The sequence below is a fragment of the Penicillium daleae genome, assembly GCF_028827525.1.
Source record: "Penicillium daleae strain IBT 16125 chromosome Unknown utg000007l_segment0_segment0, whole genome shotgun sequence".
In the NCBI taxonomy this organism is placed as follows: domain Eukaryota; kingdom Fungi; phylum Ascomycota; class Eurotiomycetes; order Eurotiales; family Aspergillaceae; genus Penicillium; species Penicillium daleae.
The window spans coordinates 3,040,094-3,057,907 of NW_026623155.1; the positions used below are offsets into that span (position 1 = coordinate 3,040,094).

The 17,814-nt window shown below is 50.9% G+C and overlaps 5 protein-coding genes across 5 annotated transcripts; 2 read left to right on the plus strand and 3 right to left on the minus strand.

The window, feature by feature from the left end:
• Positions 1-2,194: 2,194 nt before the first annotated feature.
• Positions 2,195-4,731, minus strand: N7458_008277 (leucine-rich repeat domain-containing protein; the record flags this gene model as incomplete). Its single annotated transcript, XM_056911659.1, has 2 exons — positions 2,195-4,582; positions 4,690-4,731. 2 exons carry the CDS (start codon positions 4,729-4,731, stop codon positions 2,195-2,197), a joined length of 2,430 nt encoding a protein of 809 aa, XP_056764485.1.
• Positions 4,732-11,012: 6,281 nt separating this feature from the next.
• On the plus strand, positions 11,013-13,222 carry N7458_008278 (patatin-like phospholipase domain-containing protein; the record flags this gene model as incomplete). The annotated part of the gene is made up of 2 exons (XM_056911660.1): positions 11,013-12,449; positions 12,515-13,222. The coding sequence occupies 2 exons, from the start codon at positions 11,013-11,015 to the stop codon at positions 13,220-13,222; spliced, it is 2,145 nt and encodes a 714-aa protein (XP_056764486.1).
• A 913-nt stretch (positions 13,223-14,135) lies between these two features.
• N7458_008279 (uncharacterized protein) lies at positions 14,136-14,388 on the minus strand (the record flags this gene model as incomplete). The annotated part of the gene is made up of 2 exons (XM_056911661.1): positions 14,136-14,217; positions 14,276-14,388. 2 exons carry the CDS (start codon positions 14,386-14,388, stop codon positions 14,136-14,138), a joined length of 195 nt encoding a protein of 64 aa, XP_056764487.1.
• A 161-nt stretch (positions 14,389-14,549) lies between these two features.
• Positions 14,550-15,678, plus strand: N7458_008280 (uncharacterized protein; the record flags this gene model as incomplete). Its single annotated transcript, XM_056911662.1, has 3 exons — positions 14,550-14,777; positions 14,849-15,333; positions 15,549-15,678. 3 exons carry the CDS (start codon positions 14,550-14,552, stop codon positions 15,676-15,678), a joined length of 843 nt encoding a protein of 280 aa, XP_056764488.1.
• Positions 15,679-16,912: 1,234 nt separating this feature from the next.
• N7458_008281 (EMC6 family protein) lies at positions 16,913-17,532 on the minus strand (the record flags this gene model as incomplete). The annotated part of the gene is made up of 2 exons (XM_056911663.1): positions 16,913-17,290; positions 17,458-17,532. 2 exons carry the CDS (start codon positions 17,530-17,532, stop codon positions 16,913-16,915), a joined length of 453 nt encoding a protein of 150 aa, XP_056764489.1.
• Between the last annotated feature and the right edge of the window lie 282 nt (positions 17,533-17,814).

The following is a 17,814-nucleotide window of genomic DNA, read 5'->3' on the forward strand; positions in this document are numbered from 1 at the left end:
GACGGGCGGCCTCTAATAAAGGACGGGGGAAAGGAACGAGAAAGAAAGGAAAGGGGAAACGAAAAAGCACGCGCGAGGGGAAGGGATGACTTCCGGGACGAGTGAAGAATTGATGACGCGGCGGCTATGATTCTATAACGACCCCAAGGATGACAGTCGGTTAGCGATGAGTTCACAGAGGACGGGGATGCCAGTCCGATTCTCAAATCGTGAAATCGGCATCCAAGGGGGGTCCAGGCGCGTCGTCTCCGAAGGAATTTTTTTCTGCCTTGACCGGGAGGGTCCAGACTTTTGCTGCCCAGACGTGTAGGTTCCCCTTGGACAAGATATGTAGAAAGAGGATGATGAGAAAGATGGAAGACATACCAAAATGAGATTCAGTGAGACCAAAGAATCAACGATGAGGCCTTACGGCCGCGACGTGTTGTTGGGGGAAAGGCTCTGGCAGGGATGCCAGACGGGGAGGTGTGTTGGACAGAGCAGAACCTCTTGAAAATAACGACAAAAATGAAGGGAAGAGGGTAGCCTGTGCAGTGAGCAGACTCCTGAGCGCCTCGAGAAGATTGAGGGCGCAAGTTGATTCCGATCGCGAGTCGATGGTTGATTCGAGCGGGATGAAGGGAGGGGGTTTGTCTGAGAGCGATCGAAGTTTTCCGGCAGGGTAGCAGTCAAGTGCCAAAGGGGGTTAGAGGATGGCAAGGGAGAAAGAACTCTCTCTATGGGGAACAGTGGCACAAGAGAAGATTCCCAAGTAGCAGGACAACGGGTTGATGCGTGTTGGGAGGGGGGAGTGAGAGCCTCAACGGGATGAGGAGGGAGAATCTTGCAGGGAGAGGAGGAAGCGGGAATGGGAAGGTCGGGTTTGTGTTTGCAGATGTTTGGCTTGCCGCGCGGTATACTTCGCCCTATGATCGAACCCCTTCCTCGTCTTCACTTTTGTCTTTTCTTCGGATCAAAATTGAGACAGTTAAGAAAGAAGCATGGATTTCTGAATCCATGCTCTTGTTCTGTATTTTCTTCCCCTCTCTCCTTTTCTTCCCACCCTCATTACCACCGTGTCGGCGTCACCGTGGAGGGGCTTCTGCAGTCGCTGTCGGTCGAGGCCCTCCTCACCAGGCAGTCGCAGAGGTCCTAGCACCAAACCAGCATAAAACCCCGCTGGGATCCATGTTGATGTACTCTTCACGATACGTTAGACCATATGGTATCACAGTGAATGTCTTTGTACAGTCGACACGGCACGATCGCGACCAGCTGGACCATGCTACAGACCCAAACCCGGGCCTTCCATTGGATACCCATCGCCCGGATGGTTGAACCTGGATCTATTTGCGGGCGTAAATGGCTTGATAGTGGGGAACTAGTTGCATCTACTCGCGGGCCCAGGGTCTGCAGGACTTCATACTGCTTCATTGGCTAACTGACCTGCTAGTGATCTAAAGGCTTAGCAAGCAGAGCTAACCCATGTTGGCTACATGATAAAGAGGAGACGTGGATCGAGACAGAAATTATTTCTGATTTGGCTGATCACTCACGATAGCCATTGCTCTTTGCAAAGGATGGGAAAATGACAAAGACACCCGCCGAAATAGGGACACTCAAGGCGAAAATAAGGATCAAAGACAAGAGGGGAATAAGAAATCATGCCACAAACGCCAGCATACCCGAACAAAAAAAAACACAACGCAAGAAATCAAAAGCAGGTACAATCAGTGCGCTCTAGAATCGAATCGTCTTTCACGGTGCCGTCCAGATGATGACAAGCAGGAAGAAGCCGCAGGAAGATGGGAGTTTAATGCGGGCAATGAATGCAGCAGCACAAAGGCTGGCAAAGCCGAGGCGAAACGAACGCGAAACGAAGAGCCCTCCAAAAACAAGAAAAGCAAAACGCAAGGCCGTAAAATTGTTCATACATCCAACCCGCCATATTTCGTAAGTCATCCAACGCCGGTAAAATGCAAATGAGGAGCAGCACGACGCTTGCTCAAAACGACAGAAATTAGTCTGAAGGGGGAGAGTGTTTTTTCAGGACTGCTCAGCCGATGGAGAGTCGGAGAGCAAAGGGAATAATGTGCCTTGGCCGAGGGAGGGGGTGAAGAGGCCAGGTAAGATAATAATAATGTATGCAAGATGCAAGAGGGTATCAAGAGAGAGAGAGAGAGAGAGAGAGGCGATCAAGGTATGGTCATCCTGTTCAACCACCCAACACATGGCCTCCACTCAAGATAGCATGGCTATTTGCACAGACAAGGGGCGCTGTCGGAAGGGTTGCGTGATCCAGCCCAGCCCCCGCCAGATGATGCGCAGCAAAGGTTTTCTGCGCATTGTCCCAGGGATGGTCTCCCAGTACACTGATCCAGCTATGTCCCACTTCCTGCCGCAAGTCTTCCAACTGTTGCCGGCAGAGTTCCTCATCCAAGGTCCAGTCTTTGCTCGGGGTTGGTGGAACCACCGCAGCCTGGGGGCTTAGGGAGTGCACATGCTTGACCGGGCTTTGAATGCTGGATGACCCTGATGGAGTGCCGCTGTCGAGCCGTAATTGATGTTCATATGGAAGCACGACAGGAGTGTTGATCGGACTGTCCAGCTGCTGCATCGGGAGGACTGCCGGCATGGTTGGCCCAGGGACTCCTAGGCCATCGGTAGTGAATGGATTGTCAGTGGAGAGGTCGACGATGCGGCGCCGCTGGATCTTCTTCCGACGGTTGGTCCCACCTTCGGTCTCCTGCTGCTGACCACTCTTTGGATGAATGTCCATCTCATCCTTTGGGGGCACCGGTGGGGGAGTTTCCTGGGATACCATGGCACCGGTGGGCTTGTGCACGATGACCGACTGGTCTGCCGCACTCGAGCGAACTACTGGAGCACCCTCGGGCTCAGCCACACGGTCCACCAGTTGCTTGCGCTCGGTATAGCCGGGTCCACGACCATCGACAATTATGTCCTCGGCGTAGCCAGGAGTGCGACGGAAGAGATTCATGATGATGACGCGGTAGCCGGAGTGAGTCTTTACGAACGGGTTTCCGGACACCCAAATCTCCCGTATCTCAGGGAGACTGGTGAGTCGTGCCATTTCCGTCGGGTCCATGAGGTTGTTATCGCGGAGATCCAGGCGCTCCAGGGAAAGGAGACGTTCGATACCAGCGAGTGAGCGAAGTCGGTTGCCACGAAGGTTGAGAGCAGTGATCGCAGGGAGCGGGTTGCGCGTCAGGGAGTGCAAGGAATCTATCATACAGTGGGACAAGTTGAGCGCACGCAGAGCCATGAGCGATGCCAAGCTGTCGGGAATCTCAGTCAAGAGGTTTGACGACAGATCGAGGGAGTTGAGAGTATTGGCCACGGGAGCAAGACTGGCAGCCGAGATGGAGGTCAACGAGTTTTCCGGAAGCCCCAGGTGTCGCAAGAACCGCCATTTCGAAGGAGGGAGAACACCAGGCAGAAGAGTCGCCGAGCCGCCAGTCCGATAGCCACCGGATGTATCGCTCGAGTTCGAGCTACCGGACCCGGTGCGACGAATCCTTGCAGATTGACCGCGGCTGTGACGGTGACTATGCTTCGTGGACGGCCGAGTAGGCGAGATACTCTCCGCCCGAGCGCGGATCTTTGTCCCCTCGGAACCGGCTCGCATCATGGGGACAGACTTGGGACTGGTGCTACTAGCAAGCGCAGTCTCAGCAATGGGAGAGCCAGGCGCCGAGATGGAGGTATGGTCAGGGGTATGAACTGGCTGTGTGCCCGAGCCGCCGGTCCAACCCAGCGGCGGGGACTGTTGAGACTTGGCCGAACGACGGCGACGCTTGTCGATGTCGTCCAGCACGATCCTCGTCAACAGATCAGCCGGGTCATCCAAATGAGCCCGCTTGACGGTCAAGGTGCGCAGCTGCTCGGACAGACGGTCCCAGCCATAGAAGGAGCGGTAATCTATGTCAATAATCTCTAAAGCGCTCAAGTTTTTGAAGGAATGGAGCGGCACAGCCGTATCGAATGGAAACTCTTCATAACCACGGATCAAGCGTGCGCGGTGGTCCGGGGCCAGGCGCAGGCAGGGGATCTTGGTGAAGGCCGAGTACAGGTACTTCAGATCTGCTTCCAGTGCGACCTTGGCCTTGTCAGACTTGGAAATCGAGTCCTTGGATCCAAGGCCGAAGGAGGACCAGAGGCCGCTCATGCCAGACATGACACTACGAACGCTAGAGACGGAGTGGATCGACGCTCCATCGCCCTTGGACCGCTGTGGTTTGTTCAAGAAGGAGACATAAGACTGGGAGACTTCGGTATGGATGTTCTCGAGCCGCACATTCATCGGGCCAACCGCAATGGACAGGTCCTCGAAGCGCGACAGGAGGTAGAAGAGGTGGTGAGGGGTCAGGGTGAGTTTGGCGGGCTTGATGTTTTGCGAGGTAAATTTCAATGCGCCAAAGGACAATGCTGCCGCCAGAGTCAGGGAGGTAGAGGAAAAGGAGGCGCCAGCGCTCGAAGAACTGGTGGGCGATTGTGGGGTTACGACATTCTTGGACTGGCGGCGGAGCTGCAAAGCGTTTGCAAGCGCCTTTTCGTGCGTGCGGACGAAGCTGGCAAGGTTCTGGTAGGCGAGAGAAACAATAGGCTTAGCAAACACGTTCACCAAGAGGGCGAGGGCCAGAGTGTTGAAATTTGGAATATTGATCGTAGCTGTGGGGCAGGACACACCTTGATGAAGAGTTGTCCATCTTCAGTGTTTAGCTTCTCCATGGCGGATACTGGATCCAGCGAGGCAGGAGAGGAGCCCGGAGAACTCTGAAGATGGATGGCTCAATAGAGGGTATCAGAGAGAGTCGACATTTTGCTGGTGCGACCAGATGCGATTGAAAAGGAACGTGTCGTCGGTGTCGCCTAGGCGATGAGAAGAGTTAGCGTATTTTGTCCGTTTTTGGGGGGGGTCGGCGTGCTGGTTTCTGAGCGCCGTTGAGAGGGAGAGGAAGCAGAGACGCAAATACCTCGTCAAAAAGGAGCGCGGCGAGTTCGACGTAAAGGAGCCCAAGAGATCGAAATCTTCAGATTTCGATGAAGGGTCAGGGGGATGGTAGTTGAAGGAAGAAGGGAGGGGAGGAGAGGGAACAGAGAAATTGGTGGCACGGGGTAAGTGCTAAATACATACGACGTCTGATGATCGGATTCGGATTTTGGGGGGTGGGAAGGTATGTATTTACGATAGGGTACGATGTTTACGCCAGAAATTACGATATTATTTACTTTTCGGACGGACGACTAAAGTTTCATCGGGTTTAGGGGGGTGGGATTAATTCGGGATTATTATTTTTACGAAGATTAGGAAGATGATTATTGTACACTAAGAATAATCTACTCCGTAAACGGTCACCCATGGCCATACACTACTGTCGTAGTCCTCTGGATATGAAGAAAGATTCGGTTATAAATACATAATTCACCCTCGCCCGTGGTCTGATCGCATCTGCTCATTTCCTGATGGTTTGAGACGTCTCCCCTCACGTCGAGGCTGTCATCTCACGTCAACAAAACAGCACACCCCCTTCTTCAATACCCCTCGAGCAGACATCTACCTAATTTATTTGAATTCTATGGAACGGGCGAGGGGACGGGATGGTTCCGTGGGTATGTATTTACAACTTGTAACAGTTGATCCCAGCGATTTAACGTGATTAGTTCGATCATGATAATAGGCTACGAATTATCGTGCAGCAACGCCGAGTGGCCAGTGGCGAGCCTATGGAGGAGCCTATGGAGAGGTCGCATTAGGGCGACTCGCGTCTATCAGACCCTTCGGTTGGATGGACCGAAAATCGTGCGTCCGTCGTTGAATGGAGATGTGGTGGTCGGATGAGAAGAAAAAGAAGATCCCCAACTACTCCTCCAAAGTAGGAACTTCGTTCTTGGGAATGCCCCGCCCGATGGGATGATCTTGATCCTCTTTGACCGTGATGACCCTCTCGATCCTCGTCCTGCATGGCCTGGTGGGATGGCCGCATTCTGAGGCGATCCCCTCGAGTAAGGAAGCTGTCTACAATCACGCTACGTAGTGGGTCCTTGAGTTAGTCGCTTTAGTCTTTTTAGTCTCCTTTTTTTTGGGCTCCCTGGCCCGTTCCCCTCCCCGATCGGCCAAAAAAAAAAAGTTGTACATTTGGACTTGAATCGGTGTACTGTATTTGATGTAAGTAGATACGGATATACCTCTCTGGTTATACGTCTATCCATGTGTATGCTTTCTCTTGACCGATTATGAATTGAGCATGATCGTACATGCTGCTTCAGCTAGCCCACCGGCCCTTGAAATCCTGACAGCCACAGACCAACCGCACAGCCCAGGTGGGAATGCCGCAGTTGCCCCGTGCTCCCTGGCCCGCTTTTCCTTTACCCTCGACGGGAGGAGTACTCCGTAGTCATTGAGTGGTGCCGCAATAATCAAAAGCCCGTACAGGACCAGCGGAGCGTCTCCTGTAGGTCGCGTCGGTAGCGCTGTGTTCCCGAGTCGGTCCTTACCGGATGCTGTTGGGTCAACTGCAGTGTACACAGCTCTGCTGCTCGGGGCCAATCATACAGTCGCGATGCAGATGCAGAGGATATCTGCGTCGCAGGATTCCAGGGTGCCAATCCGGTCGCCGAGAGTGATACCTTGAAGAGCAAATTTGAATCTTGACATGAGTGCATCATGTCCTCTATTGCTGGAGATCAGAGAATGGAATTGTTGGCCAGTGGAAGAAACAGACGGGCCATTTAGCGCTTTGGGAGGAGTTGCGGAACTATGAACGGGCCAATGAGCCGGGTATCTATCTAGGCTGTTGTTATCTATATTAGCAAGTCTAATTTCTCAAATCAGACACGTAAACAATATGGGCAGGAGGTAGTAATTTGGTCTCCAGCTTCTTTCCTCCGTTGTCCTAATGCCTTTTCTAGTGATCGTTCCAGATAGTTAAGACATGACGCTTCGTGATGACTCCAAATGTATAAATATCCAGATGAAGATCCTATGATAAAGTATGGTCGGGAGTTGGGAACGCCACCGTACTGGATAGCCAACTTTGCCTGCTCCAAAAGGGAGGATAATAATAATGATGAGACTAGCAAATGGGACTCCGTGTCGATGGGGCGCTTTCTCGGGCTCGTGGATTTTCCCTAGGACCCAGTCAGCTCGCACTGACATCTGACATTCCACTAGGGCCTCCAGTGGGCCCCTGATTCGGGATAGTCATCCATCAGCACGGTCCGAATGACATCAAATGGGGGACGAACGATGGAGAACGGATACTCGCGAGAAATCTAAGACACATTCCATCATCGACATCCTCGTGATGGGCTGAATTTTTCTGTTCTTCACCAACTCCAGTCCACCATTTTCATCACTCTGCTCATTATCGGATCAGTCACACCGCTCCCACATAATTCCCGGCCCGAGGGCAACCAAGAAGACAAGGAAACAACGGGAATCCGAGCCATGGTACTCGTTCAGCCTTTCATCTCCTTTGCGCATGAATAATTAATGTTTTTATTGTCAAATCTCCATTAACTTCATACATATGAAGGAAGCGGGGGCTGGTTATACGAATCAATCACTGCAAGACAGGTGATAGATCGATTCTTGTCTTGAGTTGCGCAGACCATGGCTGGTCGTTGTTTCAGGAGTTGAGGTTGTTTGATAAAGGGGGGGGGGGTTGCAAGATTTTAGGATTTCAGCATAACTTGGTACACAATTTCATTCGTAGCTCAGAGCCCGGGATTGTGTATCGAAGAATCCAAGTATCGACCATGTACCTCCAATGTGTACCTGTGATGACATTGGACGGGTGTTTGGTTTGTTCCCAGGTGAAACCGTCAAAGCTGATCCCTGGAGGCGATCCCTGGCTGAGCGCGGGGTATGGAAATTAGACATTCGCTCGGTATTTGACCCTAACTAAATACAATAGTCCAGTAGCGAGATGCCCTTGATTATAGATTATTGATTATAGATTATCAATTTGATTATGAACAGGGAATCATCGCTTGTCGGCCTGTTTACCTCCAGCATTCCTGGGCTCCTGCGCCGAGCGCTCGGTCCAACCTCTGCTCCCGACCTCGCTGCATCTGCACTGGCCAGGAGTAGGTCGCATGCAGTCTGTCCTTGCAGCAGCCGAAGGTCCCGTGTGTCTACGTATGTTCTACTGTTACTTCGGACAGAATATACCTCAAATGCACAGTTGACGGGTATATTAAGCGACTTGATGTAGGAAGTATGTCTGGTGCAAGCATGAAGTATACTGCAGGAATATCGAGCAAAGTACATATAAAAGTAGATATAGCTACCTGCATCGGTGAGCCTCTGCTAGACTCACCGATGCAGAAATCTTACGACTCGAACACCACAGGAGCTGTACAGATGCTTCAGCCGCCCACGGTGCGTGACTATGATGGAGTTGCCATGATGACCTTGACTATGAGTCGGATTTCCCTAATTAGGACCCCCCCTCAGCCCCCCTCCCCCAGCTGAAAGAATGCTCAGCGCACATGGGAATGGTCAATACCCCAAAAAGGGGCGGGGGTTTTTGCCCGGTAGAAAACACATGATATCTTGATGCGATCAGCCTTCTACAACCAGATCAAGCAGGAGAGTTGGCATCGCCAGAGGAAAGATATACGGCGAAGGTTGGAAGCATCCAATAAATTCCAATGGATCAACGTGAGAAATTAGACGCCCTCGGGCGTTGACCAGTTCTCTTTGGCTCCCCGCTGTGGGCTATCCATACAGCACGAGGATCAGAAAGGGTGTTATCGCGGGCGGCCTGCTTATTGGGTAAGACACGGCACGGTCATTTGCGAGACGCAATCAGCCAAGCCCCGCGTGTGGCTCGCTGAGCCCGCATATTTCCCATGTTTTCTTTTTTTCCCCACTGTTTTTTGCCTCTTGTCTTGCGCGGTTTGACCATTCATTGGCATTTCATACACACTGGGACTATGACAGAGTAAATGATCGCTGTGAGCGGGGTGGACGGGGGTGACTTTCAACCTGGCGCCACAGCAAGCAACTTGTACAAAGGAAGTTTAGTGATCTGCATCGAACCAAATGAGGAAGCGACCATTGGAGTTGAGCCGTTTGGATGCCGAGGTGCTTGATTGTGAGAGGCTGGCGGAGTGGAAGATACAGCCAATATATGTTCGGAATATACCTTTCGAGTCCGGTTACACGGGGTCGAAGGGTGCAAAGAGTAAAAGATGCTCACTGAAACGCTACATGTGTACGTACTGCACTTTACTTCATACTTTGCCCCTCCATGATTACCAGCCCGCTACTACTGTAATATGTGCCATCGCGATCGACCCCCTGATACACACCCCCTGTTCACATCCCGGTTGCGAGTTATACTAGTGAGCTAAAAGGTAACCTAAAATCGCGCCGCGGCTACCGCGCAACCGAAACAATTAAAAATAGGTAATGTGTTCAATTTCCATTCCGCAGCCGTTTTGTACAATCTATTATTTTAAAAAAGAGATGCCGAATCTGTTACCAAGTATTGAGATCTGAACGGAGCCACTGGAGGCAACAGCCCTCAGGTAATGTTTGCTTTTTATTCCCCTTTTGTTCGATTATCTCGTGGATCAGCATGATCAGCGCCAAGTGGGCGCATATGACTGGGAACTGAGCCAGTCCAAATTAGCAACAAATCCCACCCGATGGAGTGGTGCACATCTGCACATCATTTGGGGTTTAATTCCGATGGGGTTCCATATCCCCATATAGATAGGTCATGATTAGAACATTAAGTCTATAGTAATAGTAAGATATAGATACTAGGTATACATTACTATTTAAATATATCTGAACGCCTGGGGCACAGTAAGAGGGTTCATGTCGCACAGCCTAGTCATATGGGAAACTCTGCAACGGTACATGGAATCTCCGAAACCTATGTGCAGCTGGAAATATGTTAATCGAGCTCGTTCAACAACTAGATACTGACAGCTGTACCGAGTTTTCCAAGGTTGACTGACCACTGACAATCATCCTATCACCTGGCCGGCACTAAATTCCTACACCGTCTTCCCCTATATCTATCCATCCGACAACGATTATCTTGTAATCTCTCCGATATCGCCAACCCAGTGGCGGCTAAAATGATATGGTGTACCCCGCGGACGTCACCTCGCCCATACCTATTTTGCTTTCCGGGCAGTCCCTCTACAGCCGATTGAACCACCAACCTTGGAACTCAAATAGGACAAAGGAAAGGAAAAAGTTTACTGGCCCCACCACCATCTAGCGGTGAAGCTTTCCATGGTTGCCGTGTTGCTCCGAAGCTGTTGTTTTCTAGGTTTATTTCTATGCCAATACGCCGCCTCCAGGATGTTGACAAAATAGATCGTCGTGTGAGCAAGATTGACTTTCCCCAGTGAAATTTTCTTGGAGGGTTGTGGAGGGGTAACGAGGTAAATGGAGATGATCGCGACGAAGGGGGGTTGTCCATTCCGAGTAGCAACACTCGGGCCAATGTTGCGCCACGAGATTGACTTTGTAGCGAGTATGCGCGAATTGTAAGCTGCAAATGCAAATGCAAGTAAATATGCGAGTGCAACTTCTGTGTTGCTGTGTAGCATGGTGGAGAGTTACAGATTTGCCTGGAATGTGCTACCGCGCTGCCCCGCGGCGGGAGAGGGCGTTGTAGAATTGATCGGTTCAATTGGATTATCGTGCTTCACCATTGAGTCATTGTCCACATACTACTCATCCGTACTCGACTTCGTATTTCGAGGCGGATAGCGGTCTGGAGTGATTGGAACAACCTAAACTGATCTAATTGCACGAACCATGGATATCTCCCAAGGGCTGGTTCCTTATCTCCCCTCAAGATAAGAATCGTGGGGCGCGGAAATCGAAACACATCAGCCACATGCATGAGCCACTGTTACCCCACAGCGGAGTGGCTCGATGGAGATACACGTGACGCTGACGTCGCCAGGAAGCTGCTACCCCAACCGGATTCAACAAGCTGTGGCCAGCTACGATCTCCTACAAGATGCGTTGAACCATGCCCACAGCGGAGAAAGCAGTGCTGCATGACCGATATGACCCGGTCGGTCTGCCGGACTACGACCGAGAATTCATCAAACCGGAAGAGCTACAATGTTTCGAAAAAGCACTGAATGCCCCCGAGGCGTCTCCATTGGTGGCCATCAACGACTGGCGTCCGATCAATCAGCGCGTTCGAAAGACCCGCGGCCGTCGCAAGACCCCGAAGCGAAGCAAGGATGAAACAAGGGAAGGCGTGTTGTATACCGTGCTGAAATGGCCGTTCTTGCTCACCGTGTTTGCTTGGATTGCCGTGTTGAGCTGTGGCTACGTCCTGGTCCGTACGTACATCTACCTCTATGAGCACTGGATTACCTGGCGTGGAAAGAGGCAGCGGCTCAGGCGAGAACTCTGGGCCCAGAAAGATTACCCGAGCTGGCTGGGTGCTGCGCAGGCGCTGGACGCTTACTTGGGAAATGAGAAGTGGAAGGAGACCGATGAATACGCCTACTATGATCACCTTACCATCACCAAAGTGGTAGACCAGCTGAAGAGAGTGAGATACGATGCTGAGAGCGAATTGATCAGTGGAACTGGTGCCAGCGAAACACCGGCGATCGAGGAGCTCTGTGCTTTGCTGGAAGCTTGTGTCAAGAACAACTTTGCTGGCGTGGAGAATCCGCGGATGTACAGTGAGGCCTATTCCGGGACGAAAGATTTGGTACAGGAATATATTGATGAGGTACATACATGCATCGAGCTGGTTCGAGACTGCCGCGAAATCGACCGTGAGGTCAAGTACCAGCACTTCAAGCACCTCGACACCAACTTCGGCCGCACCGCGCTATGTCTTTCTGGGGGTGCGACATTTGCGTATTACCATTTTGGAGTCGTAAAGGCCTTGCTGGATAACGGTGTCCTCCCAGAGATCGTTACAGGTACCTCAGGAGGGGCGCTGGTAGCTGGCCTAGTGGCTACCCGAACCGATGAAGAGCTGAAGCAGCTGCTAGTGCCGGCCCTAGCACATCGAATTCGGGCATGCCATGAAGGCTTCAGAACATGGATTCGCCGATGGTGGAGGACAGGTGCGAGGTTTGACACCATGGATTGGGCCCGGCAGTGCTCCTGGTTCTGCCGGGGATCAACGACTTTTCGAGAAGCCTATGAACGGACTGGCCGTATCCTGAACGTCTCTTGCGTGCCATCTGACCCACATAGTCCTACCATACTATGTAACTACCTGACCAGCCCCGATTGTGTTATCTGGAGTGCGGTCTTAGCTTCGGCTGCAGTGCCTGGCATACTGAACCCTGTTGTTTTGATGACCAAAAGGCGCGATGGCACGCTAGCTCCTTACTCCTTTGGGCACAAATGGAAAGACGGCTCTCTGCGCACCGACGTCCCTATCAAAGCGTTGAATTTGCATTTCAATGTTAATTTTACAATCGTATCGCAGGTTTGTCGATCGCCTCCCCCCCCCCACATCCATTTATGCAGTTCACTACTAACCTTCCTCTTTAGGTGAACCCCCACGTCAACCTCTTCTTTTTCAGCAGTCGAGGAACAGTGGGACGTCCTGTCACCCATCGCAAAGGCCGAGGGTGGCGCGGCGGGTTTCTGGGAAGTGCTATAGAGCAGTACATCAAACTCGACTTGAATAAATGGCTTCGAGTCTTACGGCATCTAGAGCTCCTCCCGCGGCCGTTGGGCCAAGACTGGAGTGAGATCTGGCTACAGAAATTCAGTGGTACGGTGACCCTGTGGCCTAAAACCATTCCCAGTGATTTCTTTCACATTCTCTCTGACCCGACACCCGATCGACTTGCACGCATGATCCATGTTGGTCAGCAAAGTGCCTTTCCCAAACTCCAATTCATCAAGAATCGCCTCAACATCGAGAATGCCATCATGAGAGGCCTTCAGCAATGTTCCACGACTGGAGGCCGCTCTCTCTCCCCAATCTTGTCTCGCCGGATGCAAGCTCCAGAACTTGAGCCTGCGGATGCGCTCTCTCAGCGATTGGACGCAAGCTTTCCTGAACGGCACGAGGATGGGGGCTCGCGCTATGTGGATGTCTCCGACAGCATGTCCCAGTCAACGGCTTCTGCTTCTTCTCGCCCTCAGACCCCCACCCGTCGGGCCAGCTTTATGGAGGAGGTGCGGCGCCAGTCAGCGGTATTCTTTGACGACGCGGACATCTACGGTGACGGAGATGCCATCATCACCTGAGGCGATCTCTTGGTAGAGGCGGCTGAAGCGCCATATGCGGGCAATAGGGCGATGATAATTCAGCCCATGACGTCGAGCAGGGTCTTTCTGCTTTTGGCTACCTGCAGATCGGCCTTCTATCTTCCGCCATAATACTTTTCCATCCCGAAGAGTTATTCAAAATAACAGGCGGCTCTAGCCGTTTTTTGAAGCTGTGACTTCTTCTAATGCGGATACTCTCGGGGACGCTGCTTACGCCTGCATGCCAAGGAGTTTTCTTTTTTTCTTTTTCTTTTTCTCTCTTTTTCGCTGATTAGCCTGGATACATCGATACAGCCTTTGCTTTTTATTCGAAGTTTGCATGTCCCTCCTTCGATAACCACTGCGACTTTATGATTACTTTCGTGTACATCGGCCATGAATTTCGTGTATACATACATTACCATTACGACGTGTACGAATACAACACATATGCCAGTACTAAACAGTTTGTAGTAATGATGTAGGCCATAAACCCCACATCGACTGATTTAGCTCTGTTAATGATCAGTGGGGTTGACGTCTCCTTTGACGTCGGGAAATTCCGTGTGTTCGACGAGCGGGGGGTTAGGCACGATGACGTCGCACTATGCGTGCCTAAACGCATTCAAATAAACATGAGACTCCACGGAGCGCTAATGCAATGTACAATGCTGTCATTTAATATAGGTGTGTCGGCATAGTCGTATTGTAGAAATGGTTGCTAAAATGCTAATTGTGGCAAAGCTTGAGGTGACAGTTACTTACTAGCGTCTGTTTGATTGAGTCTATTATTGAATATACATTCGGATTTTGAAAAGGATTGATGTCAATTTCTATAGCGCAAGCTCTACAGTACTTTTTGTGAAGGGTTTGAAGTGGCATTGCTGATATGCTGGCCTTCTTAGTCAGGGAATCACGGAATCACAGGGAGCAACAGGTAGTTCTCGTGCCCGTCGAAGTGAATGTTGTTAACTCCAGTGAACTTCCAAGCAAGCCTGTGTAGATTGACACTCGTCAGAACATACGTACTCGCAAAATGGGGTTTGAACATACCGGTCAATGGGAGAGTTGTGCTTAAAAAGGCCTACGCCGGGCTCAGTATCGGCCGATGACACTTGCAGCACCACCCATCCTCCCTTTTCAACAACGACGTTGGTAGGCCACATCTCTACGTCACATTTATAAACCACGTTGCTCTGAACGGGTTGAACATTGATCGATCGATACTCTCGTCGAGGGAGGTATTCTCTGTGATATGGGCTCTCGGTGGTCACCTTTCGCAAGCTCACTCGCAGCCACTCCTTCGTGACAGGCACAGCATCACCAGATGATCCAGTGTAGGGAACTTCCGTCCCAAGTCAGACAAAACTACGAAGCAATCAATTTGGATCAGTCAATTGCAAATGAATATAAGATTGCAAGAGGAGAAAACAACATTGAGCGCCGTGTCGGTCATGGGGTAGTCGTGGTGAAACCTACAACTCATACGCTATTCTATGCCATCACGTCGGCTGTGGCATGCGCTATTGCTGCTGGAAATACCTTTGTGGTTGAGGTATGCTTTTGTGAGCATGCTATTGAATGGAGATCGCTTTAGAATACTTGCTGACGCTTACTTGTTTCTAGTGTGAAAAGAACGCTGTTGATGACTTGCTCGCATCCTTGTTCCAGCCTCTGGATTGGGAACTATACGCCCTGGTTCAAGGTCCTATGAGTGATCAGGATATGCTTTTCACAGCACTGATCATTGATCAGACGGGTATAACCGAAGCGCCTAACGCTGTCAGGCCTTTACCCAATCTTCGCTCCGTTACGGTTATTGACCGTACAGCGGACGTTGAAAAGGCAGCCCAGCATATCCTTTCAGCCCATCTTGCGTTCTCTGGGAGGTCACCCCATGCCCCAGATTTGATAATCATCAACGAGTGGGTTAAAGACAAGTTCATTGATACAATGGCACGAGAAAGTCTAAACAAAGGTTGTGACATGCATTCAAGTCATGCTGATGCCAAGCATACCGCATGGAAGAAAGCAGTATCAGAGGCAGAGAGCAAGGGCGAAGCTTCGCTTATCAGGAAGGAGGGCTTAAACTTGGTCGATATTCATCAGAGGTAAGAGTGTATGACCCAAGCTTTCCGAACGGATCTTAATCCTAACGTGGTATTTGAATTCTTAGATCGTCTCACCTGGTCGCTCAGCGGGGTGACGGGCGATATTTGATCCTACTCACAGTTGCCAGTCTAGCAGATGCTGTTCTCGCGTTGTCAAAAATGTTAGTCCAACCTGTACCCCATACCGTAGGCCAATTTTTGCTAACAATATGTAGACCCGAGTATCTGGTCGCGTACCATTACGCTGAGCCTGCTGCTGGAAAGTTCTTGAGCCAACAGATCAACAGCCATTGGTCTTTCGTTAACCACATTCCCGCACAGCTCCTTGGTAACCATACTCGGTGATGTCCAAACAACTCGCTGGCTGATTCTTGTTCTTTCCTTCACGATAGTGGGGCCCGCTCTCCCTCTCAAGCAGGAGAACTTCTCGCTTGGACTACGCTACACCGAAGAGATGTTGTCCAGGCCCAATAGAGCCGATCAATGGCCCGTCGAACGATACCCCTGTCAGACAACACTCCCAGCTGGGTTGCAGCGCAGGAGTATCTTATTGGACACATGATCCAAATGTTTTCAGTGACCATGGCGCGGGCTTCTTTGGTTCTATGGCTTATGGGACGACCGAATACGGAACCTATCATCGAGAGAGGGTTAAAGAGTGCGCTGAAAATCCTGCATATGCGCCAGCAGCCGGTCCCACGGTTGTATCAGTACCATTGGTATGTCTTTGGATATTAGAAAATCGAACTTCAGCCACAGGGAGAGAATGTAATATTGTTACTAATATTTTGATTTGATAGGATCATCTCAGCAGCAACATTAGCCGCGGGTGTCTACCTAGCCATCCACCTCATTTGCTTCAAAGAGGCAACGGTTTCGACGCAGGTCACCGAGCGTCGAAGATTGATCCGCTACTGCATCAGCGCTATTTAGTACCCCAATTCGAGCACTCCCTTGGCGATTCAAGGGTCTCAGATGCTGGAAATCCTTTTGCAAATAGAGCTTCATAGACCCAGCGTTGCATCGACTGATAAAGGCACTGTGATCAACTTATAGAAGATGGCTTTCCAGAATAAAGGTCCTTCTATCGATCCCATCAATGAATATGGGACTATGATGCCTACCGCTTTGGATTCATCAGCGGAGGAGCTTGGCCTTCTTTAGCCTACCATGATGTGTGATTTCAACTTAGATGAGCTGCTTCCGGATATGGATTGGGGGCAAATGGATGGCCAGTGGTATTCTTAGGATATTCGGTCCAGCAAGATGTAATTTACATAATTAACGATCTTAATACATTACGAGTTTGTAAGAAAACATCAACGAATTGATTCTAATACGCTCTTTTTTTCATTTTTATATAAATTTTGGACCAATTCTGAACCAATATGTCAAACCGGACCGAAAGTGAAGAAAGAAAGCATGTCGTTAGACACCGTCCGCCGCAGTTTGGCTGCTATTTTAAAATGCACCTGCCTAGTAAGGCTTGACACCCGCAAGCTGAAGCAGCCGATCACTCAAAACAGGCTACCCCAATTTAAACCCTCACCAACCCCCAGAAGAATAAGTCCTAAACCCCCTACCTCAAAACACCCCCAACACCAGCCCACCCCAACACAAATCCACTCAAAGCCTCACTCAACACACCCCCACCAAACCAAACATCCCTCCACGCACCCTTCCGCAACACAAACCCACCCCGCTTCCCATCCTTCTGCATCCGTACGGCACCACCGTCCATACTGATGCGGCCCTCGATCTCGCCGCCACTGCTACCGGGGAAGAAAGCGCCGGCGCCGGCGCCGGAGGAGCGCTGCAGGAGGACGGCGTGGAAGAGGGCAGAGACGAGGACTGTGCCGGTGAAGTAGAAGGCGAAGCCGGCCGTTGATTGGAGGGCGAGGATGCCTGCGGACAGGCCGAGGAGGAAGGCGGTTAGGGAGTGGAGGGAGGATAGGACCTGGTTGTTGCGTGTTAGTTGATTGTGTGGATCGAAATAGTTGGATTCTCTGCGGGTATGTGGAGGAATGGTATATTATCGATATCAGGGGGTAAGGTGTATAGGGAAAGCGGGACTGGTGGTTGTAGATTGGTGGAGGATGTTGGTAGCCATCGAGACAGACGTACCCGGTTATTATGCTGCACGGCCTCGGGAACGAGGGGGTTGATGAGCAGGGAGAGCTCCTGCTTTGTTGGCGCCATATTTATTTGTGCTATATGATCGAGCTTGGAGCTTATAGGTTGTAGATTCGTAACAATTCACGTTTGTGCTTCTTGCTGGCGGGATGAAGCAGGCGGCGTGTTGGTGTGACTCGATTCAGGGGTTTTAGATTCCCAGCCGATTCGCAAGTAGGGAAAATATGGCTAGCGATCGGGATTGATGGATTGGAAAATTCCGGGGGCGTCCACTAAGTCGTTGTGGATGAGATTCACCAGCGTGGGGAGATGAGGCGAGGTTGCGCTGAGGTTCGGAGGTTTGGGCGC